Source organism: Fulmarus glacialis, unplaced genomic scaffold (assembly GCF_000690835.1).
Source record: "Fulmarus glacialis isolate BGI_N327 unplaced genomic scaffold, ASM69083v1 scaffold23451, whole genome shotgun sequence".
Taxonomy (NCBI): Eukaryota; Metazoa; Chordata; class Aves; order Procellariiformes; family Procellariidae; genus Fulmarus; species Fulmarus glacialis.
Window position 1 is genome coordinate 1,434 of NW_009195021.1, and position 22,155 is coordinate 23,588.

Genomic DNA, 22,155 nt, shown 5'->3' on the forward strand with positions numbered 1-22,155 from the left:
CGAGATACCACATTAGGGTTCATCCAGCATGCAAGTTTGCCTCATTAATTTCTCTAAGATTTCTCATGTAAGGAAAAGTTAAAAGTTTCATTTACATTTATTTTTTACGGCATTGTTTTCTGTATATAATGAAGACTTTGCCATACAGTCCCCTCCGTATATATTGTCAGTTAGTCTCAGTTCTCCAGTATTGCAGCACAACTTTTGCCATTACACTGTAGATGTATTTGCAACATCATTTACAGTTTTTTTTACAATTACAATTTAATTTTTGTTAAAAGAATAAATGAAAAGTTCTTAATTCTTGTATTATTAGATGTTTATGGGGTTTGTATTTAAATTGTATTTCCCTTCTCCTCTTTCCTTTTCAGTCTTGCTCCATGGGTACCAGTTGTGGGTCTGGAAATTCATGCACAGATCAGTTCCAACTCAAAACTTTTCTCTGGTTCCCAAGTCCAGTTTGCAGCACCTCCTAACTCTTTGGTATCTTTCTTTGATGCTTCTTTACCAGGAACTTTACCAGTAAGTTATGCTTCAACTTAATTTATATCAGGATTAATGTCAGACAACTTTGAGTATGTTTCTAGTATTTTGTTCTTCCCAAGATTTGACTATAGAACTACTTCTACATATTTTTCTATTTTCTGGTTGTTTGATAACATGAGATGCCTGGTACTGTTTATTTTCAGTTTACTGACTCTGTAGTTATTGCTACAGATACTTGATATTCTCTGCAAAGGAAAAAAATAAGGATCGTCTCTTCAATGTATTGAATGAATCACGGTATTTCTCTGAGGCCAGAGTGGGTGTATTTGGTTAGTATGCCACACAGGAAATTCCTTAAATATGAGAGATACTTAAAATCCTGAGAGAGAAGAACATCTTAAATTTCCGAGTGGCCATTTGATGTTACTTTGCCATATGTTTGTTTACATAGCTGTCATTTGCCATTTGGAATGACTCACTATGGAGGTACTTTTCTTCCTAGTAGAAAGTCTCTGATTTACGAAAGTGTCAACTATTCCTATTTCCAGAGCAAAACAATTATTAAAAAAAAAAAAAAAAAAAGGGAATCTCACTTAGCAATGAGATTTATTAGTGACAACGTAATAAATTTTTTAAGTTACAGCTTAATTATAACTTTGTGATGGCTATGACAGTAATCTAACAAGTTCAATATAAAAATAATAGTTAAAAAAGTATAACATAAGCTCTTACTATACAGTGAAAATAAATATTGAATAGACTTAGCATTGCCTCATGCAACAAGCATGCAGAGACTATAATGGGGTCAAATTATTTAGTGCAAAAGTGTTTCACTGAGTATATTTATTAGAGTGGAGGTTTGAATTCCAGTTGCAGATATATTTTTTTAATCTATTGGAAGCTTTTCATCACCATAATACCTTAAATAATAGCCTTAAATAATATTCTGAACTGAGAATTAACTTACGGCTGCATTTCTAGGGTCTTGATGTATGCCGTGTGATCCTTAAAATGAGAAATGAGTTGATATATTCATTCTGTATTTTCAAAGGTATTGAAACGTAAGTAAGTGACGTTTAGATGCTGATAAAATTTGGTCTTCACTCTGGTCTCTGTGGCAATTCAGGGCTGAGTTTCAGATCTAACTATATGGAAATTTTGAACGCTTTCCAGAGAGAATGGAAATCTTATGCAATCGTTTGGTTTTACAAGAATCTGGTTAGAGTTAAACATGCAAAATTAGTTCCTTTCATTTGGGGGCAGGGCTAGGTTAGGGAGTTAATAGTCACAAAATTTAAAATGGTTCAAGATTTTTATTTTATACCTTCTACTTAACGTTCTGTTAATGCACAGAAATCCTGGTAAATTGTCTAATGCTTATCTTCAGTCAAGTAGAAAAACTGTTCTTGAATGAACAAAAATGAGTATGAAGAGTTTCATTTTATGTATGTTACTATTTATCTGGGGCTTTTTTTGTCTTTTTCCTCTGTTAAAGTGCTTTACAAATAAGGCTTGGTATGATCTTTGTGAGAAAACTCCAGTACATACGGGCTTTGGCGGAGAATATAACTGCATCTGAGAGGCAAAAAACAGGATGGTTGGGTTAATTTAAAAGTAGTGATGCTATGTTAGCTTCTACCAGCTGCTTTTATCTATACAAAGAGAAGAGAGATTTTTCTCACTGTAGTACTGGTGAAAATAGAGTTGAAAGTGAATGTTACAAAATACATGTTCTTGCATGTTAGAATGTGATACAAAATCCAGTCAGTAATCATAGCTTTATTTTCCCATTGTACTTGCTGCACAGGAATTAATGTTAGAGGCCGATTGTTCTGGAATCAAACAGTTGGGCTTATTTTCTTGAAATAATTATATGTGTTTGTATATGGCAATAGTATCTGAAGTAGAATTGGATTTTGGTGAATTTTGAAAGACGGAAGGTAGTTTTTGAAAATTTCCAAGTATTTGTGGGGGAAAAAAAAACAAAGCAACATTTTAACAAATGTTAAGATTATTGCCTGATAAGTCTGTCTGGAAGGTGAATATTTGGCTTTTCCTTTTGACTCTGTTTTGTTGAGAAATGAAAAAAATAGGAGCAAAGTTTTAATACAGTAGTTGTGCTGTCTGTAGCAGAGAATAACTGCTGTATTATAAACTGAGAACTATAGGGGCAGTTTTCAATGTCACAGGGATTTAAATTTACTGTGGGACCATGAGATGGTTGTGATAGACAACCATGCTAGTATTTGCTGCTTCACGAGACCAGAAAGAATGGTGCTAAAGGGAGCTTTTCTGGTTGCTATACATTTCTGGCTCACTAATGAGTGTGGGCATGAGCTTTTGCTGCGCTCTGCATGGGAGAAGGGAAAGTAGAAGAATGTGCTTAGCCCTCCTCCATATTTTCTCTTTATATTTTCTTCCTGTACTGTAATACAGCTTATTTTATGCTTTTTTGCAAGTAGACCTTAGGAGGACCATCACAGTGTTAGTGTCATGGCCATTTTACTATACTGCTCTCATAATGTGCCTCTAAGAGACAGCTACAGGCAAGAACAGCTATGCAGGTGCACTCCTGTTTGGCATGAGACAGAAAAAGTGATGTGGCAAAGCTTTGATTAAAAAAGTAGATTTAGAACTAGTGAGGCTGGACGGCGCATCCCATGCTACTCTGCATACTTTTTGTGCCCTGTGGTGATGAAGCCCCTCACCACTCGACCAGATAGCATCTTACTCAAATTACTGTAAGGATCTCCTTTCTTTGGGACTACATGACTACATACATTACATTTCATGTTATGAAATGTGCAAAGGCCTGTTTTTTTTATCTGGTGAATGGACTTGGCAATGATGTTAGCTTGGTGTCTTTAAAGGACCTGTTACAAAGAAAGTTTTACGCTACATGTGGTAGCATATAGTGCGTCATTCCTCCAGACTGATGTAAAATTCTTCTGAGGATCATAAAGGTGGTTGCACTCCCAGTCTGATTTATCCTCTTTGAAAATTCTGAGAATCTTTGTAAAGGTTTATAAAGATAAGACTGGGCTCACAGAAAGAGAATGATTGAGGTGGCTGACTAAAGGTTAATTATAGCTCAGCCACAGGAATAAGATGGTAGATCTAGTAGCTAAAGGCTGAAACCTTTTTGTCTGTGCTTACAGTCTTTGTTGCTAATTACATGAAAAGATGCACATTTTATGTTTGTCTCCTGCATGACTAAAGTGAAAGCCTGATCCTATTTCTTTGTCTGCAAGAGTACTAAGAAATAATCTAGTATTAACATAACCAAGGCTTAAATTAATAAGATTTGAATGAATGTTAGCCCTACAGTCTTAAGTGTTTGGAAATTTTTGATACCTTCTCATGCATTTGAATTTCATTCTGTTCACAGTGTGAACAGCATCTGGTTTATCTTTTTTAAGGTAGAGTTTTTGGAAACACTTAGTAATGATCAAGCTCTCTTTCTAATGAAGAAAAGATAAATACCTTCTTACCTCAAGAAACAGAGTAAGATCTGTGTTGAACATTGCTGTAGAATATCATGTGAGATGCATGATTTTATCTGAATATACAATTTTTTCCTGCTCCACTGGACATCCTTCAGGGCTTGACAACTCACTCATTGCTGCTATCCTGTACTGAGATTTTCATACCTTCTTGTTTTAAACTCCGTTAGTTTTCCTTCTGTAAATAGTGACAGTCGGGCAACCAGATATGCCTTTTCATGGAAGAAAGCAGGGCTAGAACAGCTATTAGCCCTTTTCCTTCTGGTATTGCACCACTGGCAACTTAAACTCCAAACTCTGACTTCTCCATAGCTGAGGACTGTCACTGCAACATTGTGCAGTACCAGAGAGCGCAGGTATCATGCTGTTTTGCCTTCCCCACCCTGCGGTGCTGCGCTGTTGAGATGGCTGCCCAGGGACATGACAGGGTTAATACCCAGTCTGGGGCTGTAGAGGGTGCTTTAGTTCCCCTTCCTATATTGACACTGCATCCATTCTTGGCAGTGGCAGATACCCAGTGTTTTTCCAGATGTCTTGGGTGATAGGTTATCAAACTTTATCATGAATTTTAGATGTTATTAATATACAGAATTTACCTGATGCATTTGCTTTCAAAGGCACTGAGAGGTTTGTGTGAGATTCTGGTGGATCTGTCTGTCAGCTATACGTATTGGAACAGAAACAGCATTTGAGACCAGAATTTATACTTTACAGCTTGAAACTAGATTTTTTGATATCCTGTGCCTGTTAAATCTGGTAATTGCAACAGCTGCTTTACCAACTTGTGATTTCAGTTTTGTTTTGACATTTCTGCTGGCATGCATATGAATTTACTCCCTTCTTCTACTACTTCGCTTTAAAAAAACCCTGCTTCTTAGCTTGACTTTTGATAACTACATTTTTAATTGCATGCACCTTTCTTGGGGAACTGGACAATCTTCTGATCTTTGTATGCATGTTGGTTTAGCTTCCATTGTATAAATTTTCTTCTTTTCTTTGAAACCACGTGATGCCTATGTTGTATCCATGACTCTCCTCTAAAAATAAATTAGTGGCAGTACCTGAAGGAAAAAGTGAGTTCATGCTTGTTTTAAACCATTTACTTATGTCGAGGTTCACTTTAACTGCTTGTTACTTCTTTCAGTAAAACTGTAATAATTGTACTTAAGGGAATTAGGAGATATTTTCTTAGAAATTGATGGTACCTTTCTCTTGCAGTCCTTTCTTTCCTGATAATATTTGGGTTTGCGACATGCCTTGTATCATCCGTGGTTAACAGTCTTTTGTTGCTCACACAGTCCCGGTTTGCTGGACTTGCGATCCCAGTAAGCCTCTAAAAAGAAAATCCCACATAATTCAGAAAAAAAACTAGGGGAGTGAAATAGGCTTTCAAACCATTGCTCCCTGAGAATGCCTTTGCAGTTCATAGACCCTTAAATTTCTGAGTGCATGATGGATTAAAGCCTGCCTGCGTAATATCAAGCTGTAAATCAGTTCAATGCTGTTGTACTGGTCACAAGAGGTCTTTGAAAGATAAGGGAGGCCTGCTTCAGGTGACTTTCAGGGCTGGGTTATGGTGGGGGTTGTTCCTCATTCTATCTCTTTCTCTTTTGTAGGATCATTCACAGCCTCAGGGTTACCTGTGGAACTAATCTCCTTCACTGGGATCTGAGAAGTGTTACTTCCTCAGTTACTGCAGTTGCTTAGCTCAACTTTATTTCATACTTAACTGTAAATGCTGTTTTTCTGGAGTCTCTGCTGCTTTTGTGCTTTGAAGTATTTGGTAACATTTGTTGCTCTTCTCTCAAGCTTTGAAGGAGTCCCCTGTAAGGTTTTCTCTTGATTTTTGCTATGTCTTGTTTATTTGTGAGAAGTTCTGACGCTCATTCTGGGTGTTTTAATCTTTTTGTCAAGGCTAACAATTCCTGTAGGGCTCTGTCTCCTTAGCACCTCAGTAACTGTGCTACCTATTGAGCTCTCTTTCTTTTTGTTGTTCTTGTTGGCTTTCCTGTTCATCCTTAACAGGTCCCTGTGGCTGATGTAAACTTGCCAGTTAGAACAGCATTGAGTTGATAAAACGTCTTGCTATCACCTATTTCAGTAGATCCTTCAATGCATCAAGTGATATTATCTATGTATTTTCTCTTATCTCCTTTTGTGTTGGTTTTTTTATTGCTTTACCTTTTGCTTTATACAGATATTTTTCTACTTCTTAGTGGGGAGCAGGGGTTTGCAGTATCTTGTTTCCTTTCTTTCACACAGTTCTGTTAGTGCAGAAAGTATCCTTGATACTTTTGGACAGCACAACCATTACATGATAACTAGACAGATTGTTGTCCCCTCTTTCCGGATTCAGTCTGAAATTGCTGCTGCAACGTACATTAGCTTTTTGCAGTAGTTTTTCTCAGTGGGCTGGGAATTTCTTTATTTTAAGTTCGAACCATGAGTGGATTTTTTGGGACAAATTTCTATTACTTCTGTTATCAGTCACTATATATGCTCTGGCATCCTTAAGTGTTTGATTTAATTTTCTCTCAGTATGTAGACAAACAATCTGGTTCCAGGTGACACCCTTTGAGGAAATCCAGCGTAGGATATTGTATATATGTGTATGAAAGCAGTGCTCTGTTAAGCAAAAGTTTCTGTAACAACCATGGTTCTACCAATTTCTTAGCATTTTAACTTTGCAAATTGACATCTTGTTTCTTTGTTCTTCTTAAGAATTTTTCATCGAAGAGTATTCAGGAAACATTGTCCAACAGTAATGACAGATAATTGTAGACTGCATCTTTGTTCTCTTCATGGTTAGCTGTCTTGTGTGTAATGTTGCATAACCGTCAGGTTTATGTATTTTGTTTGAAACTTACCTTGGTGCAATTAGGCTATAATTGGTTCCTGGGGTAAAATTAATTTCTTTCTTTGTGATGTCTCTGATTATCAGCCACCTTGCCGCCTTAAATATATTATGACTATGAATTTGATTTTGAGGATTATGTAAGCTTCTGCAACTGGTATTTATTAGTTACATGTGCAGATTTTGCCACTGCAACTATTATTTTCTGTACAGAAACACTAGGTTTGCAATTTCACTGCCAAGTTCAGCCAAATTTGCCTCAAAAAATTTTAGGTTTGTAGAGGTTTTTGCAAATGTATTAGCAAGCACATGGAGAGGAATTAGCAATTGAGTCTCTTCTCCCCACTGATCCCAGCTTTATTCAGGCTGCTGCTATTCAGGTATTTGTGACACTTTATACTCACTTTGGGATGTTTGATGAAATGGGGAGAAGACGGGGGAATCATTGAGGAGAGAGTGTTGAGGTCACTGCTTAGGTAAAACAAACTAGGGCAATTATTTATAGGAAATTAGTCTTCATTGGTTCTGCTGTTCCAGAACAACTTTGTTAAAAACAAAGAATTTTAGTTTGCTTTTTTAATAACTTTTTGCAAGACTTGTTGCATTATGTCGCCTATTGTTTTCCTGAATTAGTATATTCTTGTCTCTATGTGTGATAGACCACTTCTGGTTTACTCTCAATTTGTATGTTATGCTCTTTTAAGAGATCTGGGTCAGTCTGGAGGGAAAGATAGCTATCTTTTGGGGGAGAAAATAAGCATGTTTCAGGCGGCGGCAAATGGAGGAAAAATGAATAAGGGAGTCAGAGCAAAGGGCTGGGAGTTTTTAGTGTGTGTTTAGTGTCGGCTCTCAGACACACAACGATTGCAAGAAGGAGCAGAGGGCACATAGCCAAGACTTAGAAATGACAGAAAATGGCAGTCAATGTGTATCAAAGGTCAGAATTTGTTACAACTCAGAAAACCACAGAGCTGTCCCTCACCAAGTCTACAAGCGAAGCACCATCTGCAAGGATCAACAGGGCAGGCGTTGGTTTATAAAGTATTCTGTCTAAGCGCTGTGAATTTTCTCTATTTAACCAGCAATCTAGGTTATATTGAAGAAGGCAGATGTTACTCATGTTTAAAAGCCTTTTTTAGCCTTTTTTGTGGAGCTCAGTGTAGGAAGAAAGGTCTGAGAAGGTCCACCTCAAAGCTCTGGTTGACTTTGGATTTGATCACATTCTGTAACTTAGGTTTTAGCCATTGCTCAGTTCCCTACCTCCAGAAGCAGTGAAGTGTTTTCACTGAATCTTCCTGTATTTAACTTGTCCTGGATCAGATAGCATTAGCGATGGTTTAAATTTCCATTGGCACAAGAGAGGGAGCATCCTTATGACAGGTCAAAAAAAGCCACGTGGCAGTCGCAGAAGACTGTGCTGTCAACAGGGCAGGCATGGATGTTAGAGAGATACTGGACTTCTTGATGGGAACACCATAGAAACACAGTGTTTGATTATGGATATCATGAATCGTTGTATCGCCATTGCGTTGTTCTGTCTTCCCTGTGGATTCTCCTGCTTGGAATTGGTTCTGCGTAGTAGAAGTTTATTTGATTTTAGCCACTGATGATGGGATCTGAGACACGAAGATTGCTGTTTTGGGCCAATGCTGCTGGATTGGCTGCTTCCCTACCACTCCAGAAAATAGGTTTATTCCATTGAGACCACTGAGCACTTTGCCCACGCAGTGGTCTGAATGATTTTTTCCTTCTGTGTTTTTTTTAGCAACCCATGTCTCAAAGGGCTGAGAAACGCAGAAGTTGGTCAGTATTTAAATAGCTTTGTATCTCATGATACCTCTCCGTTTTTCTTACTCCCAGGGGTCAACATTTCTCCATACTGCTGCTGAATTTTTCTGGTCATCACTGACACTGGACGATGCTTCCTCCAATTCTAAGCCTTGTGATGGGAGCGCTCAGACTAGCTCTTCAGGTTCGAGGGAGTGGGCCCTCTTATTCTTTGAGTACACATAAAGTAACATGTTTGGGAGCTGGGTACTTCTTAAAATGTCAGAGTTGCCTGGTTTTAAGATACGACTTGAATAAGTGTGTGCTGCATCAGCGCAAGCCAACTTTGTCACCAAGCAAGGTTAGAAATAATAATATGTTTTGTATAGCAGCATATGTCTTTGGTATCAGACTGGAGAAAGATAAAGTTACAAAAGTTATTAAGGTATATTTAATACCCCTCCCCCCAATCTTCCTTTGCTGCTTCAGCTTCTCAGTTGCCATTTTGTTCTCTTTTCTTAAGCTGGAATCTCCTTCTATTAATCTTAAGATCTTAACTTAAAATGTCTGGTGCTTCTTCCCCTACTCTCTTGCCCCTTTCCTTAGGGATAAGAACATAATGCTCATTTTAGGGCAGGAAATATTCTGTGAAATAGATGCTGGACTGAAATGCAGAAGAAACTAAACTGAAGCTGGCCTTCTTTTTACATTTCCCCTGCAGTTAGAGACCTCAGTTTTTGGAACATGTGGGCTCTTTGCAGAGCAAACAAATGACAAGACTTAGGTTGGATTGGTTTTTAAATTTTTACTGTATGCTTAGAGGGATGAGGTCTGATTGTAGACCTATTGAAATAAATGGATCATTTGGGAAATCATTAGCTCTTCGTTTATTTTAATGTATATTCTGTACATGCACAGCTACAAGACAGTTACACCCTTCTGTGTGTGGGGGAGGATGCCAAGGAAGAATGCTGCTTTGAAGTACTCATCTGCAGTGTCAGACTGAACAGTCGCAATTACGTTTGGACTAAGTAGACATAAGAGTAGTTTATTTTGAAGTTTAACTTATGATTGCACTTCCAAGAACCATATATTGGAGCAAGTTGGTACTTTTATCACAGCAAGAATAGTAAGACTGAGTATATCCATTAGTGGAAGCAAATAAAAATCAGAGTGATATGAAATGGGAGTACTGGGAAATATGATTAGATATAACTGTTGAGGTTTCTAAAGATTACTGCCTGGTCTACAGAGAGCTGGCTAAGTACATTGCACTACTTCCTTCTTCCAGCTGTTATCTTGAATGAAAAGGAGCTAAAATTAAATGTTTCTTAGATAAACAGTCCTGTAGTTAATCTCATTAATGCTGATTTCTTCATGATTATAAGTAGGAATGAAGGTCTTAAGATAGCCAATTAATATGAAATCTACTTTATTAAAATGTATGACCTAGAATAAAAAACTTTTAAAATTTCCGAGGAATTATTTTGATTTTACTGTGTTTAGTACAAGGAATACTTTGTTCCATAACTTAGGCTTCCTGGGTGCCACTGTCATAGCAAAGATTACTTTTTTTTTTAAAGGTAGCAAAAATAAACTTCTTCCAGGAGAGAGATCTAGATTTTTCTCCCCCGCCCCCCCCCCCTCTTATCCTATGTAATACTCATTAGCAAAACAAGAAGCTGCATACCTACTCTCTTTAAAACGTAGAAATGATAATTTACTAAATTAGAAACATATATCTTCACCTAAAAGGGGGCCAGCTTTCTTTAATGTATTAATAGAAGGAGTAAACCTGCTGTTAAAGAAAAAACTGTTAAAAAATTGCTTTTGGTGGGAATTTATGCTGTTGAAGGTATTGTATATAGTTTTGTATAGTTATTGAATGGTCTTGTATTTAAAACCAAGGTCTTGACTAAACTGACCTTGCAAATAAAGATGATACATTTTTAAAAGGAGTCTTTCCACTTATGAACTAGATGTAAAGAATAGACAAGTATCCGAAAAAGAGAGAGCTTGGTTGGATTGTTCTTTCATTCCTTTAGCGCTCAGTTACCATGGTGCTCTAGCAGGATAGCGGAGCGACAAGGGAAACGGTGCTGGTGGTGTGATGCCATTGTTAAGGTTTTTCATGAGTTTCCAATACAAACAATTTACATTTCCTTTTGTGATAGCTCTCTAGGAATTTCTTTAAATAAATACCTAGGAGAGATGCTTCCATTTTAGAAGATCAGAAATATTTAAGACGGCTTTTTAGGCTCTTGTGTTTTGTCCAAAGCTATTGCAGGAACTACATAGCTTTCTTTTAAGGCCAGTACTTTGCTAACATACCAGACTGGCAGCTTGTCAGTTCAAGCCAGTAATCTAAATCTTTGGTGCTAGTCAAAGCTGTCAACTTAATAACAGCTTACTGCATAAACAAGCTTGGGGGACTTATTCTAGGTCATTAGTATGGGAAGTTTCACATACTGAATTGATGTTTATCACTGCAGATTATTTGAAAAGCTAGGCTTATTTGAAGGAAAAGTAGTAGTTTGCTTAAACAGCCTTGATCACTGGAATGGGTAGTAGTAGTCACTTCAGAAATGGAGCAATATTAAACAGATAAGTTTGGATTTTTGAGGAAGTAGAGGGTCATCTGGTGGTGTTTTTTTTAAGAGTCAAACAGGGTCGAGGAAGCAGATTGGCGTGTTAGACATCTCAGTATGCCATAGTGGGAAAGATCTGCTTTGCAATGCCTTCTATCACCACGGAGGTCGATAAAGGAGTAGCACAGGAAGTGGCACTAGTGAATGAGTAATGGTGCATATACAATGATTTGGCTAGTATGACTCAGTACATTGGGGACACATACACAGTCATCTAAATGCTTAGTAATATACATAGAAAATAATCAATACTTCACATTTTTATGCCCAGAGCCACCAAAATGGTTCATCAGCAGTAGTGCAAAAGCTTCTCACTGGTGTAAGTAGCATGTCTGTGGGAATTATTTCCTTCACCTCAAAATAATGTTATCCCTTAGGGCGATGAGTAAGATACACTCTACCTTGTTTGAACCAAAATTGAAGAGCAAGTGGTCAAAGGCAATAGTTGTAGTGTAATCATTAGCTAAGCTCCACCTGTGTTTGAAGAATGTGCTATGAGGCTCTAACTGACTGTGACTCGGGAGTTGAGTTTTGTCTTATTCTCCAGTTACAATCAGTCACAACCCCTGCACCATCAGGAAACACAGCAAGACACTAGTTCACTACTTTGGTGCAGTGGTGTTTTAAGTCTACCCAGTCCTTATGGAGCCTTAATGTTTCTGGTGACCAGCTGTTAAAGGGCTGACTGGCATGGTCCTCCCTAATTTGTAAACCTGGACAGGATCATGCCATAAGGCTTTAGTAGAAAGAAATTTTGCCTGTGTATTTAGAAATATTATATTTTAAACATTGAACAATTTGACTAGCACTGTTACAAGCTTCCTTAAACAGTAAAAAAAAAAAGTACCTGTACTGTCTGGAAGCATTAAATTGTTGAAAACAGGAGCATCTATTATATAATGAACTGCAGCTATGATACTAAAATAAATTAGTATTTTGTAGTTACCAATTTTACTTTAGATTACGGTCAGGACCAATTGCGTTCATTTTTCTGCGGACCAGTATTTCAAAGGGAAATTGTTCTCCCTTTTTTCTGATTTAAAATTTGCTTTATGTATCTTTTAAATTTTTTAAATAAAATATGCCCAAACAGATGTTGTGTTCTAATTAGCCATATATAGCTACACTAAAGATCTGAAAGTTCCCTCGTTAAATGTCTTAAATATTTAATTTCTTGTCTGTATAAGCAATTTTAAGTTTCTGTTACATGAAGAGTTTCTCGTATTTTCTCTTATTATTTTGACTTTTGAAATATTAGATGAGTAAAGCCAAGAGATTCCTTTTCCAGCTGAAGACATGGGATGATCGGAAATGTACAGCTGCTTAATCTGTTTTCAGAAATCAGGCTGGGGAATATAAAAAGTAAATACTGTCAGAAACATTGAAGAAAACATTATTTAAGCCTTTTATGTTCTGGTCAATGCAGATGAAGTCATGTAGATTCTTTTACATAATGTGCCCCTTTAATGGTCCTGCTGGAAATTGACTTCTTGGCAGCTGTACAGTGCAGAATAAGATGGATAAAGTTCTGTTCCTGTTTCAAAATACTGTAAGTGTGAGCATCTCAGAGTTGTATTAAGACAAATTCAGTCTTTTTTTCTTTTCAGTTTTATCCGTTTGATGTTAGTTAAACCAACTGTTAAATTAATGAGAGCACATTTGAAAAAAACCATAACTTTGAAACATTGCTTGTTAGTCCTTTTTGGAGTGGAATTTTCTTTCTCCTGTGGATCCTGACCCTGCTGAGGAGATAGAAGGGTGTAGCACTGAGAGTGATGGGTCCATGGTGAGAAACCACATTTAACTCCGTTATTTCTTCATGCAGTCCTTGCTGGGTCTTCAGATCATGTGGCATTCTGCAAGAACCTTAATCCCATGGGTTATCTGGGTACTGGAAATGCATGTATATTTGTAGCCATGGGATCAGTTGATGTCCCTTTGGTTCTGTTTTGGCAAAGCAAGTAAGCGTGCTTAATGTCATCTTGGTTAAGCAAAGCATTGAAATCTATGTGTAGATACTCATGAATTCACTGTGGTTCTGTGGTTACAGATGTTCTGAAGTGTTCTACTGAAATGGCACTGCAGTCCCTAATGCAAATCTTGCGTGTTTCCAGTTCCCAGTATGAGTTGACAGCTGGTTACAAGTCAATTATCATTTGCTATGATTTGTCTTTTGAATCTTCGAGGGTGCAAGAGTACTGGGATGTTTGCAAAGGTAGCAAGCCAGAACAGTGCACACCTCCTTATGTGGCATAACAAAACGGCTGAATGGCTTGTTTTTTCATCTTAAAGCTTTGCAGATTTGCAGCTACCATGACTTTAATGATGAATAAGAACTACCCACACAAGGCAAGAGATATAATGGTGGCTGAAGGCAAGCAAAATTGAATATATGCTCCATATAAGGCAATGTGCGGAAGACACATTTGTTACATACTGAGTATCTTGAGCAAAACCATGTGTCATGTTTCCTTAGGTTCTCAACAGGAGATGTGTAGAAGCAGCAGTGATGACAGGCCTGGCACTCAACTGCAGCATAAACAAGAAGTCCTTGTTTGACAGAAAACACTATTTCTATGCAGATCTGCCTGTAAGTATGCAGTATAGCTGGTCCCTTTATGGCTGTAGGGAGGGACGAGTCTGGAGTACGGGTGGCAACAGAGGATGGTGAAGAGATGCTTTTTCTGTTTTCAGTCAGTGTTCTGCTCACCCCAATAGGATGCTGTGCTGTGCCCTGATGAATAGACAGCTGAACCCTGGCGCTCACTGATTGAATATGATTGCTGACTCCTTGCTTAGCTGCACGATTCCAGTAGCTTAATGTAATTGAATTGGGAGCTTTGCCCCTCAAGTTCTCCATTCCTGGTGTTTAGTACTAATTGTCTGTTAGGGTAAAAGCAGTCTGATAATAGTCCTTCATTTAAAGTGAATGTATAACAAACACAGGTTCCAGTGGTTTAAAAATAATAGTGGGTTTTTTTGTGTGTGCTGAGGGACCTAAAAATATTTAATTTCCCTTTAAAACTTTCTCAGTCAGTAGTTCCAATAAATGAAAAAAAAAAAAACCCTGAGAAACTGAGTCATTGCAGTATGGTTTGTTGGTAGCTTTCATATTTGGTAGAAGGTGTCACTGAAAGTCAAATGCATTTTGCCGCACTTGATGTGGGTGTAGAAATATTGAAATCATTTAAGAACTTGACTGCTGTCATTGCAACAGGATGCAGCAGTGGTTGAGCCTTTTTTTTAATTCTAATGAAATTAAACCTTTCTAATTTTAAACATTGGTTTTTTTCTGTCAGCTTGTTTGTTCTGAATGTTCAGTTTAACACTAACCTATCAAAGGGAGGACACTAGTTTTAATTCCTCTGATTTTTGGGGTGAAGATCTGATGACTGCATTAAAAGAAAAAAATCTGTTTCTATTTTATCTGAGAAAGATCAGGCATGTTAGCTTATCCTCTCTTTAGGTGAGGTGTCCTGGACATCCGGAGAAGCAGAGTGGGAGATTTCTCAGGTCTCAGATTAATGTGGAGAGGTGCTGCATTATTAACGAAATTTTCTCTCCCACTCTTTTGTTCAAGCATTGGAAATATTTTGAAGTTGCACAAAACATACTCAAATACAATTGCTTCCCACCTTAGAAAGAGAATTATGTTACAGTTGAACACTGAGACCTGGATCTCAGAAGAGATTTCTATTCTGTTTTCTTCTGTGTTGGGAACTTGTGGCTCTTCTGTGAAGTTGATGTAATTAACTGATTTGGTTTCTGGGGATAACTTTCCTAATATTTGTGAGCCATTAAGAGGCCCTTTTGTTGGGGACCCTGTAGTAAGCTACTGGGAACGTGAAACACAAACTTACCAGTTTGAATTGCCAATACTTTTTTTTTTTTTACTTATAAAACTATCTTAAAGCCCATTTCCAGACCTGAAAGAGAAAAAAGTAAAATAGCGGGAAATAAACATGACTTTCAGAATTCCTTTACACATCATAATGAAACACCAAAAACATCACAGACTTGTTTGCAAGCCACCTTTGGTGCTTCTGCTGTTAAACTGAAAACAATCTCTCATGTTCTTGTGATGTCTGCTGCTATTGGTCTACTGCATAGAAGCTATATGGAAGAATGTTGTCATAGGAAAGAAACCACATCCATGTGTTTAGAGGAGAAGAGCGGGGTGGAAGAAGGTGTGTACAGCACCAAGTGGGCTGCCGTTGTCTGCAGACATGAGTTACAGTATCCTCTGGTCAGATAAGCATGGAAATTTGGTCAAGGAGATGCTGACACGTTTTATTAGCTTGAAACGTGTAATTCTGGCTTTCTACTGGCTGCCTTCTGCAGTTTAAGCACTGACAATAAACTGCCCAACCTGCATTTCGTAGTGAAACAGTCTAGTCAGGAACCCTGTAATAAGATGCAGAGTTGAGGCTAATGGGCTGTATAGAACAGATAAAATAAATCCAGCTCTTAGGGTCGTTTGACAAGGGGATTATTGTTACTCCTGAAAATGAGGCTTTGGATGGGAAATGGGATTCTTGTTATTTATTGTCACTCACTGTTTCAGGCTTTAAAAAAATCATTTTAATGAGAAGTTTTAGGAGATGGGAAGAGCTGTGTCATTAGCATAGGCTACACAGAGTCAGTTATTTTATTTTTCTTATAGTGATTATGGTTAGAAGGCCATGCACTTCATTGCGTATATAAATGGAGCTATTCACAGGGCCAGACCATTGTTCTCCATTCCAATGCACTGTCACCATCTCTACATTTTAGAGTAAGCTTGTTCTTCCTGCAAAATACGCAAATGCTCTTCCCAATTCATTAAAATCGGGCAGGCTTTTTTTTTTAATTCTCACCACTGGAAGCATGAGCAGGCTAGGAGAGAGGAAGAGATGGGGACCCTACCTCAACAGAGTAACTTCTATATTTTTACATCATTGCGATATTCCAATACCTTGTCACTGGCAGCCCCTTCTCTGGCTAGCAGTTTGCCCTTTGAGTGGAGTTCCAGTCATGAGGTGGCATTTATCAGCTGTGTGCCTTATGGGGGGTTGCAGTGTCTATCTTTTAAATTGCTACATTAATGAAATTGAGCTTTCTCATTTTCTTGATTTCCACACCCCCCCTTCCCTTTCCATCTCCTCCCCTCTAATGAGTAAAGTTCTGAACGGAGATGGAGATGGATATTCAGCCTGATGGGAGGATAAGTGATAGTCCCAGCTTGGGGATGGAGGTACGGTAACTGGCTTCAGACAAGATTTAACATGACCACGGAACACAGGCATGGAAGAACCTCTTGTAGTCCATTTCCTGCCCCAAGGCAGTATGAGGGAAATTTATGTCATCCTTGGCAAGTGGTTGTGCAGTTGATTATTGATTATTTCTGCATTTAGTATAGTATCTTATACTTGCCTGTATTGAGGACTGCTCTTATTTTTTCCAGACCTCCAGCTTCTCACAGTTATGTTGAATTCTAGACCCATCTTCTAGCTTGCTTCCTTTCCAGCTAAGCAAAATAATTTCTGAATTTACATGTGCATGTGTTCTATCCTCTTATATAGGTCACTGTGGAAGATGTTGCATTTTCAGTTTTGTTCTTAGTCTACAATATTTGCACTTGGCCGTGCTGCTACTTTCTGAAAAGTGAATGTTCTATTTGAATATAAAGCTAATTTTGTTGACAGGCTGGCTATCAAATCACTCAGCAAAGAGTTCCTATTGCGGTGAATGGAAGTCTGTCATACAGTCTCTGCATAGACAACAAAATGAGCCAGATGGTGACCAAAACTGTGAGGATTAAACAAATTCAGTTGGAGCAAGACAGTGGAAAGAGTCTCCATGATGACACAAGGAGCCAGACTCTTGTTGACTTGAATAGGGCTGGTAGGCTTGGATTATTTTCCTATTTTTCTCCTCCTTTCTGTCTAAGATGCGTCTTTAAAGGTAAATGGGTGACAGGGAACAGGTGACAAATAAAAACAGCCTGATGTCTCTCTCCTTGAAAATAAAAATTCATCAAAATGACCATTACACTTGAAGCAAGGGAATACTTGAATTTTTTTAATGGCCAGTAGACCTTTCCCATTGTTGTTCGTTGATGGCAATTGGCAATAGCAAGTTAGAAATCTGTTGGCTTCAGTTTGCTCAAAACTGTATGTGTCAGTCACAGACAGCCACTCAGCTGTTTAAGCTCTTGCCACTATATGTGTTGTTGTTAAAAAAAAAAAAAAAAAAACACAAAAACAAAACAAAAAAACAAACAAACCAAACACCAAAACCCAAAAAACCGCAGACCTAGTGAATCAGGTTTTTGTATAGAAGGAGCAGCTGTTGGAATTTGTCAGTGCATGAGTCAGACATTTCTTTTAATTACTAGCTTTGAAAAAATGTAGATTTTCTCTTTAAACTTTTAAATGGTAAACAGAATGAACCAAATTAGCACACAACATGGGCAGCAACCTGGATGGCCCAGCCTAACTGGGATACAGTGTTCCGGTGTCCACTGAAGTTAAGGGCTGTGCTCATATTCTTTGAAAGCTGGATCCTGAAGCTAAAAACTGGACTACATCTGTTTACAGTTCTGTCTGTTCCAAAATTAGTTTAAGAAAAATAAATTTGAATCTGGAATCAGATTGGCTTTAAATGGGAGTTCTCCCGGAGAAAGGCAGAAGAGGCATGTGTCCTTGTAATCTGCATGTCATCAAAGGGTAGAGGATTGTCTGCGGTTTGTCTGTTTCTTTAAAAAAATAGGAGGAAAAGGTTTTCATGGCAATCTGCAACCAGGACCATAGTGACAGTTACTAAATAATACATGGGGGTTTATTTTTTTAAAAAAAAAAAGCGCTTTCATGTGTTTAGCCAGTTGCACTCTAATATGCCGAGATCAAAAGCTATTGTTGAAAATCTCCTGTCTCTTTACATGGAGGTTGTCATGGAGCCTGATATGTGCTGTGGGGAAGAGGCAGCTGCAGCAGTCAGAGAGCTTCAGCTCATTCTTCAGACACTTGGGAGCAGCCAGGCAGTCATGGCAGGTACAGAAGGGGGAAGGGCATGTTCCCTTGTCACCAGTAATTCTCTGCATTTCCAGGAGTTTTACAGCTTCTGGTTATTTTGCTCTGTGGTTGCTTATAATGCATAGTCTTTTCTAGCTGTTGTTTTTACAATCCTCAGAGCCTGTCCTGATGTCTGCCGTGCTTCAGGTGTCCTTATGGGCCTGCCTTTGTCTGCAGAGCTTTGCAGTGCTAGATTTTATATTGCCTCACACAATAATTTTACAGGATAAACCTAGGCAGGAAGGAATGTCCCCAGGGTTCTTGTGGTGTTTCTCCCTGTCTGTCCTCATCTTGCTTGCCACAGCACTGTAGCACAGAAGATCTGTAGTAAGGATTAGCTGTAGAATATGGAAGTTATGGGTCAAAGTAGTGGGAGCATGGATCATCTTGTAAGTTGTGTGTCAGGTCTCAGCTAATCATGAAATGGATATAGGCAGTAAACTTGTGCTGATGTCATGGGTGAGATGGAGTAAACAACAGCGCATAGCAGATATGGGTGCCGGGGTTAATTTAAGAACCAATGAGACTGCGGCTTTTATCCTACTTGATCATTTCACACACTCACGCTGTCCCTCCCTCCCCTCCAGCATTATGTTCACTGGGTCTCAAATTCTCTTCCCACTAGGGAGATCACTGCTGGTCTGGGGAGGTGGGCCAGAAAATTGTGTTGGTTCGTGCTGTGCAGCAGGCTTGCAGATATCAGTCTCAGGTGTTAGAGCCAAGGTACCTAGGCATCCCCTGACATTTGTCTCCATGTATCTCACTGATCTTCGGGATCCTCCCCTACCTCCAGGATCTGTCTAGCCAAGATCGCTACTATCTTTCTAAGACTACTTCCTCTTTTGGGAACCCCTGCTTTTGGCATCAGCTTCTCTTTCTGGAACCCTAAGGCCCCAATTTTTGCAATAGGTGATGTGCAGAAGCACAGTGTGTGATCAGCCTCCTAACTGATCATTCTGTCTTATGTCTCTATTAATTGGAGGATTCAGGTCATGCCATTTTTGCTCAGTCCTAATGTTATCAAAATAACAACCAGCCCGTCGTTACAGCTAGCAAATAGCAGGCTTCTGTTTGAGACTTTAAAAATACAGTTTTGGCATTCATCCCCTCAACACATACACCCAATTATCAGCTGTCTATTAGTGTTCACAATGTAAGCTATATTTTTGCCTGTGGCAGTTGTCCTCACTGTTCTGGCAACAAATTCAGGCCATAGTATAAGTGGATGCATCTCCTAGAGAACTGAGTCAGAGTGGTGCATGTATCACCCAGTAAATGGGATCCAATAAATCTTGGCTAGTGATGCAAATCTGATTTAATGTAGGGGGAAATAATAATTGCTAGACATTATATATGTCTCTGAATCTTTTCTTACACTAGTGTTACACGTATCAAATGGGGAACAGTTGTTAATATTAAGCAGCCAGTTTGCGTATTTCTTCAAAGGCCTTCGCGGATATACATATATACCATCATTTATCACTACTGAATTTGGCCCTAAGGTTGGCATTGGAATTGCTCTATGATATCTTTTATTGCAGTGAGATTTCTGACTTTAAGGAGAATTCCAGTGTTGGGAATATTTTTCTTCCAGTATAGTTGGCTTTAAAAGTATTCGGATTTTTTTTTCAAGGTGGTGTTTTTAAGGGCTTTCTACTGTGGTTTTCCCTTATCATAATTACTTGCTTTCAAATAAGGGCTTTACGTTCTCATATTTTACCTTCATTCTACCTGTGTGTTCAGTGAAGACAAGTGCCCAGTTTTATGAGGTGTTATTTCATTAACAACAAGCAGATGAAGAGATTATTTCATTGCCAAGTGAAAGGAAAAGAAGTTAGGCTTAAACTGGGCTTACAGGAAAAAAGCTTTTTTAAGAACGTTTGGGGCCTGGCTTTCTTTTCACTTATGCCTGATTAACTTCATTGTCTTGTCACATTGACGCCTACATCCAAGTAGAAGCAGGTCATGTCTCAAAATGAAGCAAGGGCAGGACAAGACTATTCCTCTTTTGGAACAAGTACTCATTTTACCCCAAAGAGGGAGCACATGCGAAACACTTCTCTTCAAAGAGATGTTGGGTCATTCCAGCACCTTTGTCCTTCATTTGCATGTCTGGCAAGACTCTATGAAGACAGAGGAAATCAGTGTGCTATCATCCAGCCTACTTTTACACAGTGTACCAAGGCCTCTCTAGTCAATTTACGTCTATTGACCGGAATGGATTCTGAAGCTGTAGACATCTTCACAGGTTTAACTCTGAGCTATTTTGTGCTCTGTTTAATAATGCTATGTAACTAAACAGTGAGTGTTTGTTTCTTCTTATCTGTGTTTGAAATTAAAAAAAAAACCAAAACAAACCTGAAGAGGAAGGCTACAGATGTTCACTGTGCAATATGGGAAAAATGATGTTTCTTTTTAATACAACCTCTCCTCTTTCTTTATTCCCACCAGTTGAATAACTGTGGCAAGCCTTTTCTTCTCAGAAGGGATGTCTTTAGAGGGACAAAACTTAGAAAGATACAATTAGGAGTTACTCGGGGTTGAGTCATTAAAGATCTCTAAGGACATTATTCTGTTTTGGACTAAAAGTGCAGGATGCTTTCATATAAAACTTTGTATTCAGTTTCAGTTTTTGGCAGCTGGGGAAATTTGGGGTGGGGCGGGGAGATTGCAGTTTCTTGAAGGAGAGGAAGAAAATTACAAAAAAATCCACTACTTCTCACATTTTGTCCTTGAGTTGTAAATTTCCAAGAACATCTTAGTAAACCTGTTCAACATAATTCTAAGTTCTTGTGTTCCATGCTAGGGTAGTATATATCCATCAAATTGTAGTTCCAAAAGGTATTTTTATGCTGCTTTTAGAGGAATGGAAACTCACAATCCACTACTTTAAATTGCTTGTCTAATTCTGCCCTTTTTAAGAGCTGTGGATCAGAAGCTTTTTTCACTATATGGCTTAGAGGATCTGTGCTGCACTGCACCACGCAGTTTTCTCTGAGAGGAATTATGAGTAATAATTTTTTTTAAAAGGTAGTATTCGCAGGAAATTTTGAATGATTGGAGGAATCACAATCAGAACGCTATGATGAGGTGGTTGTTACTCCTTGCTGAACATACGGAAGTCTGCTATTAATGCTCTGCACATAACATGCAGTTTATTAATGCATGCCAAGGTTTTTACTCTAGTTTACAGGGCAGACTATTCTGTTGACGAAGTTTCCTTTTACAGAGGGTCAGCTGAGAGTGGATGCCAATGTTTCTGTGCATCATCCTGGAGAACATTATGGAGTGAGGACTGAAGTGAAGAATATCAATAGCATACGATTCCTGGCAAAAGCAGTAGGTAAATGATGGTTGCTTCATTACAGGAGCATTGTAGATATTTTATGTGGTCTGACAGGAAATATGTCAGGCTCCTGAGTGCAGTAATTGGCCTTAAATGCCCTGACTAGCTTCCTCTGGGTGTCCCATCCATGCAGCTTGCCCATGGGTCCAGAAGTCCCATTTAACCTCAGGCTGAGGCCTTCAGACTTTGCCTGGCTACATCACAGGTGTGCCAGTTTTCAGTCGTGGCTCCTGATGGACCTTGGATCTGTTCTGTAGTCTTGTTCCCAGTCCTGTCTCTGGACTTAACTCCTGCTGCTTCTGACTGAACTCCCTGGATGGACCCTGAACCCAACTCATCCCCTCACCTTGACTGAGACTGTTTGTGGACCCTGTTAGTAGCACATGCCTCTGCCCATGCTGTTCGGACTAGTGGGACTGCACCAGACAGTAAGGGCACTGCCTGTGCTGTGGTCACCCTCGGCTCCTGGCTTATCCCTCCTTGTGGAGCAGCCCCGCTC

General features: G+C 38.7%; 1 protein-coding gene across 1 annotated transcript in view; it reads left to right on the forward strand.

The window, feature by feature from the left end:
- Positions 1-371: 371 nt before the first annotated feature.
- GATB (glutamyl-tRNA(Gln) amidotransferase, subunit B) overlaps positions 372-22,155 on the forward strand; it is a gene marked incomplete at its 5' end in the record, with an annotated part of 39,944 nt that continues 18,160 nt past the window's right edge. The window contains 5 exons of the mRNA XM_009587975.1: positions 372-522; positions 13,735-13,848; positions 16,943-17,155; positions 18,178-18,289; positions 21,540-21,653. Of these exons, the coding sequence (XP_009586270.1) occupies positions 372-522; positions 13,735-13,848; positions 16,943-17,155; positions 18,178-18,289; positions 21,540-21,653 (704 nt within the window). The remainder of the gene's footprint in view (positions 523-13,734; positions 13,849-16,942; positions 17,156-18,177; positions 18,290-21,539; positions 21,654-22,155) is intronic.